Source organism: Strix aluco, chromosome 5 (genome assembly GCF_031877795.1).
Source record: "Strix aluco isolate bStrAlu1 chromosome 5, bStrAlu1.hap1, whole genome shotgun sequence".
NCBI classification, from domain to species: Eukaryota; Metazoa; Chordata; class Aves; order Strigiformes; family Strigidae; genus Strix; species Strix aluco.
This window is the reverse complement of record NC_133935.1, coordinates 5,123,926-5,144,602: the sequence shown is the minus strand read 5'-3', so window position 1 is coordinate 5,144,602 and position 20,677 is coordinate 5,123,926. Positions and strand designations below refer to the sequence as shown.

At 36.9% G+C, this 20,677-nt stretch overlaps 1 protein-coding gene across 6 annotated transcripts in view; it reads right to left on the bottom strand.

Annotated features, from left to right (window-relative positions):
- The window catches only part of CCDC91 (coiled-coil domain containing 91), a 152,547-nt gene that overhangs the window by 91,049 nt on the left and 40,821 nt on the right, over positions 1-20,677 (bottom strand). For all 6 annotated transcript variants that reach the window (XM_074825683.1, XM_074825681.1, XM_074825679.1 and 3 more), the window contains 2 exons: positions 20,095-20,283; positions 18,163-18,267 (listed from right to left, as the gene is read on the bottom strand). In XM_074825683.1, the coding sequence (XP_074681784.1) occupies positions 18,163-18,267; positions 20,095-20,283 (294 nt within the window). The remainder of the gene's footprint in view (positions 1-18,162; positions 18,268-20,094; positions 20,284-20,677) is intronic.

Here is a 20,677-nt window from a genome sequence, read left to right as displayed (position 1 = left end):
GGCAGATATATTTAAAAACAGCAAAAATGTTATATTCCATACAACAGTGATTTAAGTTTACAGTAACTGATACTCTGATTAGTTTAACATTTCAAATACTGCATTAATCAGATTTTTGGTTCAGGCATTCCTGGCCCTGCCCTTAATTGCTAATGTCTTTTTGCTGGCAAAGAGGCAGGCCAGATTGGAGTAAAATATTCCAAATAATTCAGTCTGGGGAGTATCCCCTGGATTTGAGTTATGACTTTAGTGACTGGGAGTGGGCTATTTATTTTTCTCAGTTTATGACCAAAGTATTAAATCATAAAATCACACAATCATTCAGGTTGGAAGGAACCTCTGGAGGTCATCTAGCTGAACCTCCTGCCGAAAGCAAGATCAACACTGAATTCAGACCAGATTGTTCAGATTCTTGCCCAGTCAGACCTTGAAAACCCCCAAGGATGGAGATTTCACAACCTCACTGGCTAAAACATCCCAAAGCTTATCTTCATCACAAAAATATTTTTTTTCTTATACCAACTTGCAACTTCCCATGTTTCAATTTATCACCATGTCCACTTGTCCTCCTGCTATGCATATTTGCAGAGCCTGCCTGACTCCGTTTTTATGACAACCTTGTAGGCGAGAACGGTCAGTGTTAGGTTAATGGTTGGCCTAGATGATCTTCGAGGTCTTTTCCAACCTAGATGTTCTGTGATTCTGTGTTGGACATCTGTTATTAGGTTCCCCCTAAGCCTTCTCTTCTCCAGGTTGATGTCAAGATATCCAGCGTCCACTGCATTCCTCTCATCCACAGTCCAGGTGTTTCATCACAGAAGGCAATGAGGTTGGTCAGGCATAATTTATCTTTTGGTAAAACCATGTTGGCTATTCCCAATCACCACCTTTACATGCCCAAAAATGGCTGCCAAGAGCACATGCACCATGATTTTCCCAAGGACCATAAGGCTGGCAAGTCTCGATCCATACATCATCCTTCCTGTCTTTTTCCAGTAATCAGAGACTTTCCTCAGTTTCTGAGTTGATACAGAACTCTCTCACAGTGACAGCCAATTCTTTCATCACCTAACTAAACCAGTCTGCTCTCCTGAACTCTGTGGTCTGAAGCTGCTCATTTTTACAAATGACAACCTCACCTCTTCTTCTTCCCTGCCTTTCTAATGAGCTGATATCCATCATGCATACTAGAGATCCAGCCACACCAAGTACCCCAACTGATCACAGTTATTTCAACAATGTCATAGTTTGGCCACTGCACATGGAGCTCTAGCTCCTCCTGCTTGCTTCCCAGATTGCATGTTTTGTATATGCACATTTGACATGGGCCCCTGAAAATCGATTCAACTTTTGTGCTGCTTGATGAGTAGGAGTCTGGTTTTGGTTATTTCTTTTACCAGCTCCCACCTCTGAGATGACTAAACTCACACTTCTTAAAAATAAATAGATGTTAAACTTGTATGTGAGAGAAGGATAGTCTTGCTTCCCTCCTTTCCAAGCAACACATAAGAAGGATAAGACATGACAGTATTAATTCCTAAGACTATGTTTAAGAACTTTGGCTTGATGAGCAAAGATACAACAACCTCTAGTTGCTTGCCATCAGTGAAGTTCCAGTTGTACAATATTTGTAACAACCAAACAAACAAACAAAAAAAACACCAAGAAAACCTCCACAAACCACCCCCCCACACACACTTTGCAGCCTAGCTACAGACCTAGGCATCTAAAGAGCATTCCCAAGTGAAAACTGTAACCTGCATTTGTTTATTTCTCTGTTTTACTTACTGTCAAACACCAATATCATTGAACTAAAAGCAAATCTACTTACTCCAGAGAAAAGTTACATTTCTGGGAGTGGGGTGATTGGAAAATCTGATTAATCTATTAGAAGGATAATATATTTAATCTATTCTCTTCCTCTAACCAAGGAAATCTCTTAAATCTCAAAAAATCAACATTTTTTTTTAAGCCAGAACACATCAGATGTAACATTCTGAAAAGTCAATGATTGATACTGCCTTACTTATAGACAACTAAAAGCTATGATAATGTTGGGTTTTAATTGTTTTGTTATTCTGTTTGTTTTTAATTGCAAATTGAAAAACACGTAGACCTGTTAGATTTTGAAAAGTACAGATCATTAAGCTATGTCATCTAATCCATTTTTAAAAAATGTTGCAATTGTAGAAATTGACCACAAAAGGCAAACAGATTCATAGATAAATATTCAAAATTCTAAATCTATAGTGAAAACAACAGACATAGACCTGTGTTTTTCAAAAGGTACTCTAAGAGGAATAAAGCTCGAGATTCTTGACAGTGATGTGGCTGTTTGATTTATTTTACCCAGTCCACTTACTTCTTGATGATATCAACACTTAAAAAAAAACCAACTGTGAGAAAGATTCTTTGAGAAACAACACCATTTCTTTTGTAACAGGAGTAAGGATTTTTAGAGCAAAAGACCAGAGTATTAACTGAAGGATGAAACATGAAGTTAAGGACAATGTTAAAAAAAATATATTTAAGTCAAATCTGGCCTTCTGCTGAAGCTTACTTACTTTGGTTGAAGCTGTACGTGGATATGAAAAGAACATTCCCACTACAGAAAGTCTTCAACAGGAAAAAACTGGGGACAAAAAAACCAAAAACAAACAACCACCTGCCTAGCAACTTCTCTCCTACCCAAACAAGGAATAGAGATAAAGTGACATGAACAGAATTAACACGGATAATATTTTGTCTTCTTAGAGTCTCCTTTTCCCATAGTTTCAGTTGGAGAACTGCACTCCTATCCAAGACTTGTACATGCATACCTTTGAGGCAGTGACTGACTTTTCCATTACTGTGTCTAACACTCATTCATTGTCTAGATCTTTTGCCACTTTGCCATTATACTGTTTCCAGAATACACTCTTCCCCACCTCACTCTCTCCTTCCCTCTAACAATGGTAAAACCATGGTTTTCATCTTTGACATTTTTTCTTCGGACAAGGGTAACTCTCTCCACAGCTCCTTTCTTTAATCTATTCAATATGCTGCAGCTGAAAAAAACCCCAACCAACCAACCAAAACCCAAACCACCACCAAAAAACCCCGCAGCAAAAAAAGAGAAAGAACAGAGATCACACTTCCCCCCCACCCCCCTCCCAAAAAAAAAAAAAAAAAAAATCAAGAGTAGGACAAAATACTAACAGCAAGAACCCTCCAGTTGCTGAAAAAGAGAGAGGGACATGTAAAGGGATTATAATTTGGACCCAAATATAACTTCCTCTAAACTCTACAAACTAAGACCATACATACACCACCCCTTTCTAGAGTCCCTTGGTTCCTTTCTACAAGCCAGCTGGCAGGGATGCAGAAACAAGCTCATGCTTTCTTTGTTGTATAAGTCAAATTAAAATGTAAATAGTTTTTAAAAGGCTGTAGCATTAAGACTGAATTTGACGGAAAGTTTTAGCTGTATTTTAACCTTGTTTGAAACTTCTTGGTGTTTTACACTACGTCAGACCTCCCACAAATTGGCTAATCCAGATGAGAAAAATCATGATTAAGACACGTTCTTGTTCTGAGCAGCTCCCCTCTTCAGAGGGGCACAAACATTGCTTACAGTAAGGCTCTTGGCTAAAAGTCTTTTCAAAAAGTGAAAGCAAATCCTGCAGGAATATAGCCTTCCTCAACTGGATACATGCAGATTTATTAAGCATATGTAAAGGTATTTAAAAGACTGGAGGCCACAGTTAAAAACCTAAAATCAGTGCAGCAGAGATTAAAAATACAAAATATCAAAAAATAACTAAAAAATTGTTTCTTCCTTAAAAAAATACTATTGGGTTTCTATTGTGCAATGGAAGATTGATTGCCATTCATCATGGCAGTGATTGGTACATAAGATAATTTAATTGGTGGTGACAGAATAGGAATGTGTTGAAAGTTTATGAAATACTGTCATAGGAATTGCAACATGTCTCAAAGAGCTGCTATTTTTATTTAATAAATATTCAGTTCTCAAAAGAATGTGCAAGTAAAGACAGACAACCTTGATGTAAGAAGGGGGACAAGTGCAACTAGACCCTCGTCCATGTGACAACTATCTCATGAAAATATTATGAGAAATATGAGATATCTTCAGATTACTGTAGGTTTTGTTACAGGATAGCAACAATATTCTCTTTCTCCCTGCACATGAGATGTCCACTGCATTTTTGGCTGAATACCATAAAGCCCTAAATAATTTTCCTCAGTTGACACTTGTCACCGTTATTTTTAGTAAATAACAACAACATAGGATATCTAAAACCTGCTTAATCTGCTTTAAAACAATAACATCGAATGTGGCAAAGTGATACATGGATAAAATGAATCTTTATAAGCAATGGGTCCAAGTCCCATTCACTGAAGCAACTTCTCATCACCCCAGCTGAATGCAGCTGCTTTCTGGCTGGTCATCAAGAGATTCTGTGCAGGTAATGAAATTCCCAGGCAGCAGAGATATGATCACACTCCATATGAAACCCAGGAGTTGTTCTCCTCTAGCAAACAAAATTATATTTGTTTCTACTTACAAAGGGAAGTTCCCAAATGAAGCAGATCCAATGGAAGTGGTAATAATACTAAAAAATACTTGATAAACACTGGAACACTCAAGGAAGGAAGGGAGAGCAAAAATCTCCCTAGAAGCAGGTAGCTTCATCATAATCTAATACAGATTTTCTTGTGTTCAAGACGTGAAAAATGTCAATGAAAATTGCAACTGCTACATAAAAATAAAAAGCATGAGATTAAATATTCCTGTAAGGAAACAAGCATCAAGTGTCTTCTTACTTGAAGTAATTGCAAAAATTACACTATTGTACAACTGTAATAATAAGAATATCTTCTTAGCAGTTTTAAATAGTAGTTATTAAATAGTACAAAGAGCTGTTTCTGGTTTTAGGGGGGTTTGGGGTGTGTTTTTGGTTTGGGGGGTTTTGGGGTGTGTTTTTGGTTTGGTTTTTTTAAACAAAATATTTCATAAAACAGTGCCACAAAAGCAGGCAACAAACTGAAACACCGCCTGAAATTACGGTTTAGTTCACAAAGATGGAAATGGCTACCTCCTTTTCTTCTTTATCACTAAGAAGAGGGTTCTTCAATAATAAAAATTACTTTTCCAGTTACACAGTTTGAATATAAAGGAGGTCCAGAATAAGCAAGAAATAGTGAAAAATATAAGATCAAACTATGTTTTTCCTTCTTAGCTTTCCTGAAGTTACGTAGCTTTATTTCAAATTCTCTACCTAGCGATGAATGGAAGTTTGCTTTTCAATGACACACTCACTTCTTTCTAAATACATATCTCAAAACCCAGACAATACCCTCAGTCCTTTGAAAACCTAGCACAGGAACTTGGATTGTGCTCCCTACATAAAAAAGAACCACATTAGCAGAATTACTAGCTAATACTATTCTTAATATATTGAAAAATATTATAATACATGAAGAAATTAAAAACTGCTCTCAGTCCTTTATCATAGTATCTTGGATTATTTTTTAAGCATTCAGACTTGCATTTTCATATTTTAAGTATTTATTTCTGGAAATTAACGTTGATCATCCTAAACAATTACTTGCTTGAGGATGCTTGAATTTGTAACGCATATCCAAAACCAAAATATTGTCTCTCTAGCAATACATTTAAGCAATAGGTTTATTTTTAAGGAATTACATAGGACTAGGAAAGTCTGTTTTATCTCAACATCCTTCAGGTTTAAGAACAGATGTTCTAGTTTTCATTAGTGTCAGTTTTCTTTAAATGATAAAACTTTAGCCAAGAAAAGTAAAAAAGAGTTCTCAGTAGTTTAAGTACGTGAATATTTTAAGTGTCACATGCTGTTCTGGACCTTTTAAGCCTTTAATGAAAAAAATTATACAAGTCTCAGCAGCAAAATTTTATTTTAAGAACAGGAACAGTGAAGTAACTAAAAGCAATTAGTGTCACTATGGCTATCTGTAAGCAGAATCCAAAATAAGAATATACACTAGAAAACTGCTTTGACCTTATAAACACATATTTTTATTTGAAGAAAAAAAAAAAAAAAAGAAAGGCACAGCAATCTAGTTGTGTTGGTATATAATTAGAGCTGACTTTTACCTTCCCTTATCTACCCCATCTCCCAAACATTATTTTATCCTTTAAAGTTTCTCATAACCAGATGGTCGTTTTAAAACCTTGATGATATAATGTTGCTATATTTGTATTCTATTGTAATCACCGCAGTAACTAATAATTTACCACTGTAGCTGCTTTCCCAATATCAGGAGCTATATAGAAATGACCTGTTACACACCTCTGCAGTAGTTTCCAACGCTAGTTATTTGTTGAAATTAAGATGCTATGCATTTTGCTACTAATATTAAAATTTTGGCAGTTTACTCAAGTAAAAAGAGCCTAAAGCTTAAAAGCATAATTAATAATGAAGTTTCCAAGTTAACAGAGAATGCACAAGTAAATTTAGCTTTGACATGTAAGTCACAAGAGTTTTTCTTAGCTATGTATTAACCTCCAATGTACGAATTAGATTAGAATACATCTATACAAGTTGTTTAATACTTGACAAATTATACATTTCAACTGATCAAACTGTTCCAATGCCAAGTGCGTACTATATACATAAATAAAATTTAATACAGATTGAAGAAGTAAATTTAAAGGTGTTTAAGTAATAGGTTAATTAAGCAATAAAATTTTCACCAATGTAGTAAGCTGTATTCTGCAGTTATTTGTAGTTTATTAACGAACTATGAATCAAATAGGATGATTTAGCAGTTAAAGGGCAGTGAAGGGACAATTCTTCAGAATTGTTCCCAAAATATCATCCTAATATTTGCTATGCATCTTATTTCTCCCAAGTATATAAACATGAAATACAAAAATGTTTGTAAAAGTACTGACTAATTTTGACTAATACTGGCTAAAATTTAGTATTTCGAAAGCGAGCAATGGTCTAGTACTCACAATAATTACACTGTCTCAGATGTAACATTGAACACAAACAGGACTCAAGTGGATCCAGAGACACGGAGTTGCTTTGGCACTGTTCCCCACATTTTTTAAGAAAGTGCATGCCAAGTAACAGATAACTGACCTAGAAGTGTTGCCTTAACAGTACCATTCTCCAAGTTTTACTCTACATGGGTTTATTAATTTTGAGAACATTTTGTACATTTCCATTACCCCCCCCCAATAATCCAACAAGACACTATTTCTACAAAAGCTAGATCCGGTGAAAATCTTCATGAGGCAAGCTTGGTGGTAAAGAACTCCAATTTATCAGTGTTAAATACATCTGGACATTTCGCAACCATCTAAATTAGAATATCCATATTAAATAGAAAAAAGAAAAAGATGAATCATCCTGAACACACTCACTGTGAATGCACAAGTGGAGATGTGCAGTATCTGTAATGGACTTGTGACACACTGAACATAAATTAGTCAATGCATTTAAATAAACCTAGGATACACTGGCACAAAACAGGTCAGGCCAGTTAGAAAGCAGTCAGGACAGGAATCTTGGTTCCAAAAAAAATTTTTACTTCCACATGCTGACACACTAGAAAAATGAAAGTTGTCTAAGTACAATTTCTTGCATATCTTTAAAAACAGAGAGCCAAGGGAGGCACATAACTGTAAAAGAATAAATGCTAGGCACGCTATATGACTGTAACTGAATACAACAGTACAAGGTAAGCTAGGCATTCAATGTAACAGCACAATAGTGTAATAGAGGTATATTTGAACAGAGCATATTTTTAAAACAAAATTAGCATGCTTAGTCTTATACCCACTCTTCCAATTAATCATTCTGAAACAAGACAATAATTCATGAAAACAGAATTTAAGAGGAAAACATAAACGCGAGGGAGAAGAATCCTTTCCTAACAGAAATAAAAAAAGGTTTTTTTTCCTCATACCATGGAAAAATAATTTAGAGGAAAGACGACATCAAAACTGGGGAAAAAAAAACAGGCCAAAAGATAAACAGCTCTGAAATTATTAATTAAATAGAGACTTTGAATAAAAATGAGTGTCTGAAAGAAGAGTACATAGTGTAACATTGAAAAAAAAAATTTAAAAGGTGAAGAAATAAACGTGAGGTATCTGGCACAAACTTGAAAAAGAGGTGGGCAAGGGATTGTTGCCATATCCATAAATACCTTTAACAGTTCAGCAAAAAGATGCATTGCTATCTGTGAAAGTGCCTTTTCTGAACCCCCCCCATTTTCAGTGTTCCATAATTTTAAACCCTGCTGTGACCTGTGAAATTTCCTGGAATCTCATTTATAAATTTAGTTGCTGGTACAGTAGATAACTTTTTTTCACACCTATTTTTCGTTATTAGCATTCTGTCTCCTCTATGTCTGCACCTAAACCCAACCTAAATATTTTCTTAGAAGATGGTATTTAACAGGATGTAAGTCATATATTAGTTTTGTAAGAAAACATACATTTTCTAGTACTCCAGCCACAAAAAGCACCTACCTCCAAGACCTGTTTCCAATCTCCTGCAGAACACCTTTTCCAGAACCATAAATGCACTCTTCTGGAAGGAAAGACCAGGAAGACGACGACAGAGTGCTGCCTTTTATGTGAGAGAGCAGCTGGAACATGTGGAGCTCTGTTTTGGGGTAGGTGATCAGTAAAGAACTTTCAGGTCAAGATTAGCAGGCAGACCAGCATAGCAGACATTGCTGCATCTGTCTGGTATAGACCAGACGGTCTACAGGAAGATGATGTAGATGAGGCCTTCTTCAGACAACAGGAAGAAGCCTCACATTCACAAGCCCTGGTCCTCATGAGGGACATTATCCAGCCCAGTATTTGCTGGAGTGGCAACACAGCAACGCAGGAGATTCCTGGTGCACATTGATAACAAATTCCTAACGCAGATGACTGAGGAGCAATTTCTGAGGCACTCTGTCAGGCCCGATACTTAAAAAGATGGAAGGACTGTCTGGGGATGTGAAGATCAGTGGCCGCCTGCCTTGGCTGCAGTGACCTTCAGGAGAAGGGAAGGAGCAGGGCAAAAAGCAGGATCACCACACTGGACTTCAGGAGAGAAGACTTTGGTCTCTTTGAGGGTCTGCTTGGAAGAATCCTGTGAGATATAACCCTAGAAAAAGGGCTCCAAGACATCTGGTTGCTATTCAAGGATTATCAGCTTCATGCTCAGGAATGGTCCATTGTGACAAGCAGGAAATCAAGCAAAAGCAGCAGGACACCTGCATGGATGAACAAGCAGCTGCTCATTACACTCTGGCATAAAAAGGAAGTGTACGGGAGGTGGAATCAGGAGCAGGTGATCCAGAAGGAACAGAGAGCTGCTTTCCAAGCATTTAGGGATGGTGTTAAGAAAACCAAAGCCCACTTGGTTCTGAATCTGGCTAGGGACATGAAAGGCTACAAGAAAGGACTTCACAAGAGTGTTAACAGAGTGAACTCAGTGCTGAGTGGGGCAGGGACCCTGGAGACAAAGGACAAGAAAAATGCCTTCTTTGACCCAGTTTTTACTGGTAAGACTGGTCTTCAGGAATCTCAGCCCCCTGAGACTCAAGGGAAAGTCTGGAGCAAGAAAGGCAATCAGGTTAGGGAACATTAAAACAAAGTGGACTTAAACAAGTCCGTGGTGCCTTACCAGGATGCAGCCACAAGCGCTGAGTGAACTGGCTGATGCCATTGTGAAGCCCCTCTCAATTATCTTTGAAAGATCATGGTGATCAGGGAAGGTTCCCAAGGACTGGAAGAAAGCAAATGTCATGCCTGCCCTCAAGAAGGGCAGGAAAGAGGCCCATCAGCCTCACCTCAGTCCCCAGGAAGGTGATGGAGCAACCATTTCCAGACACATGAAAGACAAGAAGGTTTAGTCATCATGGATTTACGAAGGGAAAATCATGCTTAACCAACCTGATAGCCTTCTATGATAGGAGTGGCGGATGTTGTTTATCTCTACTTTAGCAAGGTTTTTGACACTGTCTCCCATAACATCCTTATAGACAAGCTCACAAAGTATGGGTTAGTTAAGTGGACAGTGAGGTGGACTTCAAACTGGCTGAATGCCTTCATCCAGAGGTTAGGAACAGTGGCAAAAGTCCACCTAGTGACAAGTGGTGTACCCCATGGGTTGATACTGGGGCCAATACTAACGTCTTCTTTAACGACCTGGATTTTGGGACAGAAGTTTGCTGGGAGGAAGTGGTGATATACCTGATCACCCTGCCATTCACTGGGTCCTTACAGGCTGGAGTTTAACAAAGGGAAATGCTAAGTGCTGCACCTGAGCAGGAATAACTCCATGTACCAGTACACACTGAAGATCAAATGACAGGAAAGCAGTTTTGCAGAAAAGAACCTTGTGGACAATGGTAGACAACTAGTCCAGCCAGTGTACTGACTATATGACTCAGTTTGGTGTCAACCTGAAACTTGCTGTGGGTGTACTCAATCCCACTATGCAATTAATGAAGATATTAAATGGTATTGGTCCTAGTATGGACCACTTGTTACTGGTTTCCATTTGAACATTGAACTGTAACTCTTTGGATACGGTCATCCAGCCAATTCCTTATGAATCTGATAGTCCATACATCAAATCTGTATCTCTCCAATTTTGAGGCAAGAATGTTGTGGCAACCATATCTCGAGAGGTCCCTTCCAACTGCAATGATTCTGTGAATGAAATAAATGTTTCAGATGGATTTTTTCTACTTTGTCACAATTAATTTTAGAACAGTATTTTTCAAACTAAGAACTGATATATAAGGGAAGCAAAAAGCTCACTATAAAGCGTCATAGGAAAAATATACCATTGACATAACTGTCAAATACCATCAGATGCTTTCTGTGACTCACCTTTTGACTCATATTTATTAATTAAACAAAGTAGCACTGAGCTTACATGTCTGCTTTACAGCTAATGTTGCAATCAAAAGCAGCAATCAGTCACAGCAATACACCAGATATCATTTACTCCAGGCCAAAGACTCTGAGCCAACTGTAAGTCTGCAGTTTCCATTAAGAGATACAAGACATTTTCAGATTTGAGAGATTTATGAAAGTTCTTGTGTGAATTAGCTAATCAATTCCCATTTAAAGTCCCAGGTAGATTATATTAAAATTCCCTATGTTATTTCTAGTGTCCATGTAAGGCAAAACTGAAATGGTCATTAAACCGGTTCAACACAGCTCGTGTGCAAGCATAGAAGCAGTTATGTTTAACCTACTTCAGTAGTTCAGAAACACAAATAGGAAACACAGCAAAGCAGTATGGTATTTTTGCTGTTTAGACAATCCAGAGATGTCAGTCACCCCTAAATCTCCAGAGCCAGCTCAAGAAGAGAAAATATGTTTCACGACCTATGGCTCAGTCCATATTTTCAACCCTCCTTCTCCAATCTGAAGTTAAGGTGAAATTATTTAAAATCTAATTGAAACTATAGCACAAAACAGGCTACAGCTATGTTTCTTTTTTCCCTATAAGCATTCTTCTACACTATCACCTTTCAGTAAAGGAAAACAATAACTTTTCTCTTAAGTTTATATAGAGATGCTGGGGAGAAAACATCTCAGAAAAGCATAAATAATTTCTTCCCTTCAATCACCAAGTTCACATATTTGTTGTAGTAAAACACATCAAGGTATACTTAGCTTGCAAACAGAAGTAAATGTGTCAGCCCCTGCTTCATCAGTTTGTCTGGAATGGAGATAACCTTTGCAGTCAAAATGATCAAAATTAATGTCAAAGGTGAATTGAAGTTTGAAGAAAGAGCATGATTACCCATGCTGTACTTTAGGTTCAGTATAATGGCAACAGACAAATTCTTGGATGTTATCTTCCATCACTATCATTATTTTCTTCCCCAAGAGCTACCCACACAAATAGAAAAATTGGTCTCTTTATCAAAACAGGATAGAGACATATATCCGTTTGCATGGGGGTACACTATATTTACTAGAGTATTCACAAACAGGGAATACTTCCTCCAGAGAAATGTTTATCTTCCAATACAGGATACAAAATTTAGTCATCATATGGCCAACTAGCGTTAGGAAACATGACCATTCCACCCTGTCATTTCAACTGTAAGTGCTTCCAAGAGATTGTTTTGCTAGACATCCAACTTCAAGATTGCTTCTTGAAGTTACTTTAGGAAATAAGTGTTCATACAAGGGCAAGATTGCTTATGTACATTAAAAGCATAATACAGGGGTCTTCCAGAACAGGAAGCTTTCTCTCTGGATCATATGTTCACTCCAAATACACAAACTTCAACACCTTTCTATCCCTTCCTATCGTCAACATGAACAGGTTTATTATTCAAGGAAGATGTGCATTTCAGATTTCTCTTGTGTCCTTGGGTTTCAGCCACCGAGACTCCTCCCAATACGGGCAGCTGATGGATCACATATTGTAGGTCTAGCACTGACTAGAAACGGGCAGCGTTCCTGTATCAACAACATACAGAGGACAGGGAAGTTAGAGACCCCAAGGTGGTTGTTCTTCTTAAGTGCTGGGAAGCACCTATATTAGAGGCAAAATTATACTCCCCAGTTGTCAACACCGGATAAGAAAGGAAGAGGTGAAGGCAGATGGAAAGCACAGAAGGGCTGCGTTTATGCATTAGGTAAGCAAGGTCAGGAACAAGTGGAGAAATAGAAGAAGCAATAAAAACAGAGAAGGAAGAGGGGGCAAAAATCCAATGGTGCAGGGAACTGAGAAGGAAGAAGTGCTTTAGGAAAGGCGCAAACCAGAAGAGTTACCTGTAACTAACAGTCATCTGTGCCCTAAGCACACCAGCCATCCTGTGTACACGTCACCACATGGCATCACCCTTACAGGACAAGGTCCCTTGGAAGAAGTACCTAGCCCTTTCTTGGACAAGATCAGTTTGGGAGTAGTGAGGAGGGGCGATATCTACGATTAACTTCCCACTCCTCAATCCCTATTAGCATCTTCTATTCACTTTTAACTGCTGTCCTCCCTCCCTTTCTTGGAACATCACTGAACTTTCATCCCTCAAAACCACAGCTGTCCAAAGCTGCTTTACCCTTCTCAGCAACCAACATCCCGACTTTGGAACATCTTCTGTCATCATTGCAAAACTGAATTTTGCCATCATCAGGACAAAATTAGTTATTTTCTTTCTTGTTCTTGGAATCGCAAAAAGGTAATGCCAACTCTCCTCCAAGAGAAATTTTTTTCATTATAGGAAGTTTAGCATGTAACCACTAGAGGTAGTATTTACTTATTCAGCCATTTATTTCATTAATATTGAGATTACTATGACATTGAATCCAAAAATCAAATATCTTAAGATATGTTATGAAATATTATGAAGCTTAATTCAATTCTGAATGCAAAAAACTACATGAAGGCGGGGCAGCAGTTCAGACACATCCTTTTAAATACAAAAAAAAAAAAAGGAAAAAAATCAAAAGGATCCATACACATAAAATCGGACATTATCACATTAAGCTACATTATTTAACATCCCTTTTTCAACACCTTATGAACACAAACAAATTTTACATGCATTAGGTGACATTTTTGAGATTCATATTATGTTCAGTCCTAAATTATAAGTACATCAAAACCACTGTTTGTACAATTCTACTTAATTTAAAGGCAAAATTGCATATTAACATACAATTTTAATTCTTACATACCTTACAAAGTATTTTAAGGTTTTAAAGCATCATCTCAAAAAACAAGGAGACAGACATGACCAAGTATGCATTGTTTTATATGAATGTGGGCAATATATGGGTCCAATATATAAAAAAACCCGAAATTAACAGGCAATATTGATCAGAAGAAAAATAAACTCATCCCTTAAAATTAGGAGGTAAGAAACTAGCTCAAAATCTCAGCTTTACCTTCTATCTTTACTTAACTACACAAAGTCTTTTCCTCATAACCTGAAGCTTTATAATTTAAATGTGGCATTTGCACAGGTACTCAAAGGAAAAAAATCCCCAAACATCAACAGTTACAGAAATAAATAAATGAAACAACATCTAATACCTAGTGCTTAGGTTACCATGTCATTTAATCCAAGCTAGGTGTTACTGCATGATCTACTGAAGTTTCTTTGGATCATTACATACAAATCTGGCAATGTTTTCTTCAGTATAAGCTTCCTCTCTTACCTTTCTAAAACATCATTTGAACAGGGAGTCTATCTGACCTGCTTTTTTACACACAAAAATATCATTCAAAAAGAAATTAGTACTAAGTTTATTCATTTTTAATCATGACTTTTTGCAACAACAGGAATATCGTTAAATAGAATAAGCATATTAAAGTCACTTTTTCAATAAAAACTTAAAAAGACTTTCCCTAAAAAAAATAGGTGGAACAGAAACAAAGGATTCTAAAAGAAAACATTTTTGGTGCTTTCAAAACAACTATACATTTGTTAAGTTAGAAGAAGAGATGTCAGTTGCCAAAAGAAAAAAGAGTCTATTTCAAAAAGAAAGATCACACCACATCAACTATATTGTTCTTCAAAAAAACAGCCTGCTTAACTTCCAGAAAGGGTTGATGATGGGAAAAAATGTGTATAACCGCAACTAGAATTTTCCAGCAGTGATGCAGTACTGCTTCAAATGTGACTGTGTGGTAAATCAAAGAAATAGGGAAGGAAAAGTATGATCCAGTTCTTAGTGAATCATCAAAACCAGTTGTCTGTAGATAGACCAAACATCAGAAGTCTTATCAGCTAAACAGTCTGTCTAAACAATTAAGTTCCTACTGAGAGTGCTAGAACCCGGGCACTATTTTCCCTTCTCAAATTAAATGTTCCCTCTCTGATTTGCAAATAAGGGAACATCACCTACTAAACAGGAGTATTCATTTAGCTATTAATGGTTTTTCATTATATCACAAATTGGGGTTTGGTAGTTTTAAAATGCAGCATTTATTCATTTCTACAGGATATTGCAATGGGGCTGCAGCAAAATTTTAGCTTTATAGGATTAAAATGAGCACTAATTCTACATTATAGTCAAAAACATGTATTACCTACTCGCACTAAATGTCTTGAAAATACGCAACACCTCACATTTAGAGAAGAGCTGAGGTGTTACAAGTTGAGATGAATATATACGACTATGTGATCGAAAAAGGGAAAAAAATAAGACTGATATACTGACAAAAAAGAAAAAAATCAGACATACCTTTGCACCCATTTTCTTCCTGTCTACATAAGCAAGGAATGAGGCTAACATTGCATTTATGCAACTTTACAGTTGCAACGTTACATACAAGTCAAGAAAACTAAAATTATACTTTCCACAGCAATTTTAACTCAGCTACATTTTGTATGTAAAGAAGTTAGAATTACAGTATATTATTCTGCCTCTTAAATACTACAAACACCAATGCAGGAAAGTGGGAGTCCTAACTCTGATTTTACCAGCTTGTATGAATTCAAGATCTCAAAGAGACCATTGCATTAAACATCCAAACAGCTCTATAATACTAGTTAATAGCAATTTGTTTATTCTATTTATGAACCCACTGCTGCCCCTTTACTGTCCCTGGTTCTTGTAGTAGCATATGGAAACAACATTAAGAATGTAAAAATACTATGTGCTCTGTTCAGTCTTGATATTTTTAAAGTTAATTTTATTTAGATGAAACACAGAACTTTTTATTTTTCTCTTTTACACAAGCATAAATCCGGTAACACTCCATTGTCATGCATTGGATAAATGCTAACACTATACCAAAGGCTTGGAATTCTGCCCCCCCTCCCCCCCGCCCCAATAGGAACAGTGATTATTGCTCCCCTTCAATGCTTCCATTTTCAGTACTATCAAATTAACTATAAAGCTTTTTTCACACCTACAATGAAGAAAGTTTGCGAGTAGTCTAGAACACAAGTCACTTCAGCATGTTAACCCAACTCAGAGAAAACGTCTGTAATAGGCTTTATGTTCCTACCTTGCCTTTCAAAATATTTTTTTTTTATATTTAAAAAACCTGAAAGCGTATTTTATTGAAACAATTTTGTGACAACAAAACTGTGGTCACATAACTGTCACCCTGACTGAGGTAGAAATAAATAGGAAAAGATGAAAAGAAAATAAATTACTGTCTTAATTGACAAAGATTGATGAAATCTTGTCTCAGAACTAAGCACGATGACTCCACAAAAAAAAAAAAGTCTAATCTAAATATCACCTTGTTAAAGATCTAACTCCAAACCAGCTTTTGAGAATTCCTCACACATGCCAGAAGTCAGTTAATTAGTAACTATAAAGGTGCATGAAATAATGCATGCTCATGTAAAAAGCTGTTAGAACCACCTCATGAGGCCTTTGTTTTACATATTATACTCAAATATTAATATAGAAATTTCATTTAAGAGGAATTAAGTCAATGCACACCTACAGCTTAGGATGCCAGAACCAGTTCAGTTGGAAGTCTTATCCTGAGAGTTCCCAAAGCTATGTCAGAGTCACCATTATAGTCTGCTTTTAAGCTTCTTCAAGTCAACAGCACTAATAACCAGCTGTTTCTACTGGAAAAAGAAATGCTAGTGAGACAGACATCTGTACTGTGTAGCTGCCAGATTTACTCAGTGTGTGGCCACAGGTGTTGACCCTAACGTTGTAGGAGCCAAAAGAGAAAGACAAAAGGAATTGGCATTAAAAGCTGTACTAAGAGAAGGCATCCAATATTCGAGTTTCATGAAAGTAATTTTAACTGTCAGATCTTAGAAGCATGACTCACTTTTCTCTGATTTGATTCTGGCTATATCCAGAGGACAAGAGGAAATACATGAGTTTTTTGTACAAAGTAAGTTAAAGGTTATGACCCTTCATTGTCGTTCTTGAAAACTGTAGTACCTGACTCAAAGAGGTATGACACAGACAGACTGGTACTTGTGAACTTCAGTAACACTTCCACTACTTACATACTTCTGCTTGAGGAGTATCGTGAAAGTATTAAAAAATAAAATCCACTAATTCTATTATCAAAGAGTTTATGATGAACATTAACTTCAGCCAGTATGATACTCCATAAGTCAGAACATTTTTAAGCAAAACTTATTTTTATATCATAGCTAAGCAAACATTTCTTTCATTGAGTAGGAAGTTACACACATAAGAAAAAATAAAATCAGATATTATCATAAGTTCTAGGAAGTACTGCAGCCAGGAATTCAATACAAATTATTACAGCAACCCTTAAGTACAAATGGGAGACAATGTAGTAGCTACTTAAAAACCATCCACAGCAGCAAAAAAAATAAGTGAAGATGACTTACCAACAAGAAAACTGTGAAATGATGCAAGTCTGTAATATTTAGTTTGTTCTGCAATAACACTGGAAGAAGACTGAAAACTTCAGTGAAAAATTTGTCTTGTATGTGAAACTTCACACATGTATTTAATGAACAATATTGATTTTCGCAATGGAAGCTATTTCAATTCCATTGTCTAGCACCTCATTACAGTTTACAGATTTTTATTATGCAACACAAACTATTCCATATTCAAGGCAGCTAATACTTTACAAATAACAGGCTATAGCTACATTAGAATATGCTAAGTCATACTGTTAAACACACATCTACTGTGCAAAGTGGTTTTCATCTGTACTATGAGATAGATCATAATAAGGATGAGTGACCTGAGCCTCTTTAACCAAGTAATGAGCGATAAGACAAGAGGGAATGGCCTCAAGTTGCGCCAGGGAAGGTTTAGACTGGATATTAGGAAGCATTTCTTTCCAGAAGGGGTTGTTAGGCGTTGGAATGGGCTGCCCAGGGAGGTGGTGGAGTCCCCATCCCTGGAGATGTTTAAGAGTAGGGTTGACATGGCTCTGAGGGATATGGTGCAGCTGGAAACTGCCAATGCTAGGTTAATGGTTGGACGAGATGATCTTCAAGGTCCTTTCCAACCTAGATGATTCTGTGAAAATAATGTACTTACGCAAGTGGCCTATTAAACCTATATTGCTGCTAATGTCAAAAGTCATGCTAAAGACCTTAGAAATTCTTCAAAGTCAAAGAAGCAGGCCTGTAGATACTTAACAGAGTATTTGTTGGACATAAATATACTCTATACAAAACCCTCCTGAAAAAAAGATGCTACATGAAAGAAATTACCTGGAGTGTCTTGTAATGATCTTGATGTGAAATGACTTTTTCTTTTTTTTCCTTCAAGAAATCCATTTCTAGAATACTATGTTTTTCCAGTAAATATTCTAATTCCTATGAAGTTTACAAAACAAAATACATGAGGTTACAAACGTTTGCAAATTGTGAAAATACAGATTCAATTAATCATTCCAACTAATTTTATTTCTTAAGACTATGACATCTGCTGTCATAATATACACCGAGATAAAGGGCTGTCCAAGAAAACTCTGATTGCAGTCTTTAAATTGAGACAATATTTTCAAGAAGTACAAGGTATTTAAAACCAAAGGCATGTCCTGGAAGGCGTGTCCTATGAGAAGTAGCTAAGGTCACTGGGCTTGTCTAGTTTGGAGGAGGCTGAGGGACGACCTCATCACTCTCTACAGCTTCCTCGGGAGGGGAAGTGGACAGGGGGGTGCTGAGCTCCTCTCCTTGGGATCCAGTGCCAGGACATGTGGGAATGGTTCAAAACTGCAGCAGGGGAGGTTCAGACTGGACATTAGGAAGCATTTCTTTACTGAGAGTGTCTCCAAACACTGGACCAGGCTTCCTAGGGAGGTGGTGGACGCCCCAAACCCATCACTGTTTAAGAGTCATTTGGACAATGCCCTTAACCTTAACTTTTGGTGAGCCCTGAAGTGCTCAGGCAGTTGGACCAGGTGATTGTTGTAGGTCCCTTCCAACTGGAACTATTCTATTTTAATTATTTCCATATTTTTAATAGCTTGTTTTGCCTTTCTGCATTTGAAAAGCAGCATATTAAATGTACTTATAGCAAATGGCTTCACTAAAAAGGCAGAAATCTCATTACATACAGCCCTACATCTCCAAAATTAATAAAATTTTAAAATATTGTGTGATCTTGCAGAGAGCCAGTCTAGAAGCCTGCCCAATCTGAGCCAATAAAGAGGAAGGAGAATGACACTAATGAGAATAAACTTAAAAATCTTTAGCTCTTTGTGTAGCAAATAATTATAATTTTTTTTTTAATGCAGCTGTTGCTCCTACCAAACTAATTTCTATTATACATAAGCTGTTGGCACCCTTTCAGTTGCTCAAGAACAACTATTTCTGCAGCCATGCAGGAAGCCAGTATAGAAACAAATGACCTGCCAGATCACTGTACAGCTATTCAAACAAAGGCCCAACTGAGAGGGTCAGAAGGAGGACAGAAAGAGCAGGTCTGCTTAGTTCAATCCTGCTTTTGGATGAAATAATAAAAACAGTTCTCGAGATTCAAAGGCTTTGATTCAACTGTAGAGATAGAAACTGATCTCTTCATCTTTGGCTCTAGATACTAATCCTCATTTTCATTTCCAACAAGCCATTTCCTCCTTCCTGAGCACACCTTGATAGCTATCAAAGAACGGTATTAAGAATAGCAGAAGTTTAACTTATTCTCCCATGCCTCAGTGACCTTTTGCTAACTCAGACACATAACTACAGGCATAGCCCTGTTTCATATTCAGGTCAGAAGGAATATGAAGAATTTAGTTACCAGAGCTGCCAGGAAAAAAAAAAAAAAAATAATGTGATGTATTATGTTCATACAGATAGCCAAAGGCATTTTCAACTTCAGTGACCACACACTCACTCCCAAAACATGGGGCAATCACTACACCATCTAAACACACGGCTCCATGCTAAGAAAACTTGTCTTTTGTTTATTTGTTTGTTTTTCCCCTCCAGGAAAAAAATAATTTTTTTCCTGAAACTTTAGAAAAATTCTGCCTAAAATAGACATCAGACATGTTAAAAAAAAAAAAAGTATTTTGGCTAAATTGGGTCTATTTATCTGGAATTTGGCTACAAAAAATGCATTGCAAATCACTACCAGTTCCCACTATACTTAAATCCTATGTAAATACCAAACACTTTCATTAAAAAAACTATTCATACCTTTTTAATTTTTAATTTTTCTTCTTCAGCAGTGCAAAGCTTGATTTCTAGGTTTGCAACAGCTTGTTGAAGGTAGCTCTTTGGTTCATTTGTTCTCTGTGTCTCAGCATCAACCAAAGCAATAGGTGATGTAACCAAAGTCTTGTCTTCGACCGCATTCAAAGAGGCAACTGGAATATCTGCTTGAATCTAATTCATACAAAAAACAAAATGGTAAAGGAAATTTAACATTCCAGTCAAGTAGAATTTCATTTCCAGATGACATTACAGAACTTAAGAACTGTAAATACTAAGGTTACATTTTTGAAACCACACTTCTCTGAAACTGGCCACGCAAACTCTCATATGTAGGATGTGCTGGCCAAAAAGAAAGCTCCAACAGTGGAACAGTAGCTAGTAATTCTAGATGGATTCACATCAATCCTTTCGATCTCAGCTGCTTTTCAAGAATACTTAAGGAGAAGGCTTTAAGAAGGAGGATGGAACAGATACCTCGGTTTCCAATGAGGTCAAAATACTCAAAAGAGGCGAGAAGAGACAGAAGTAAAACTGAATCATCTGTCTCAAAGCATCAGGCTTACAG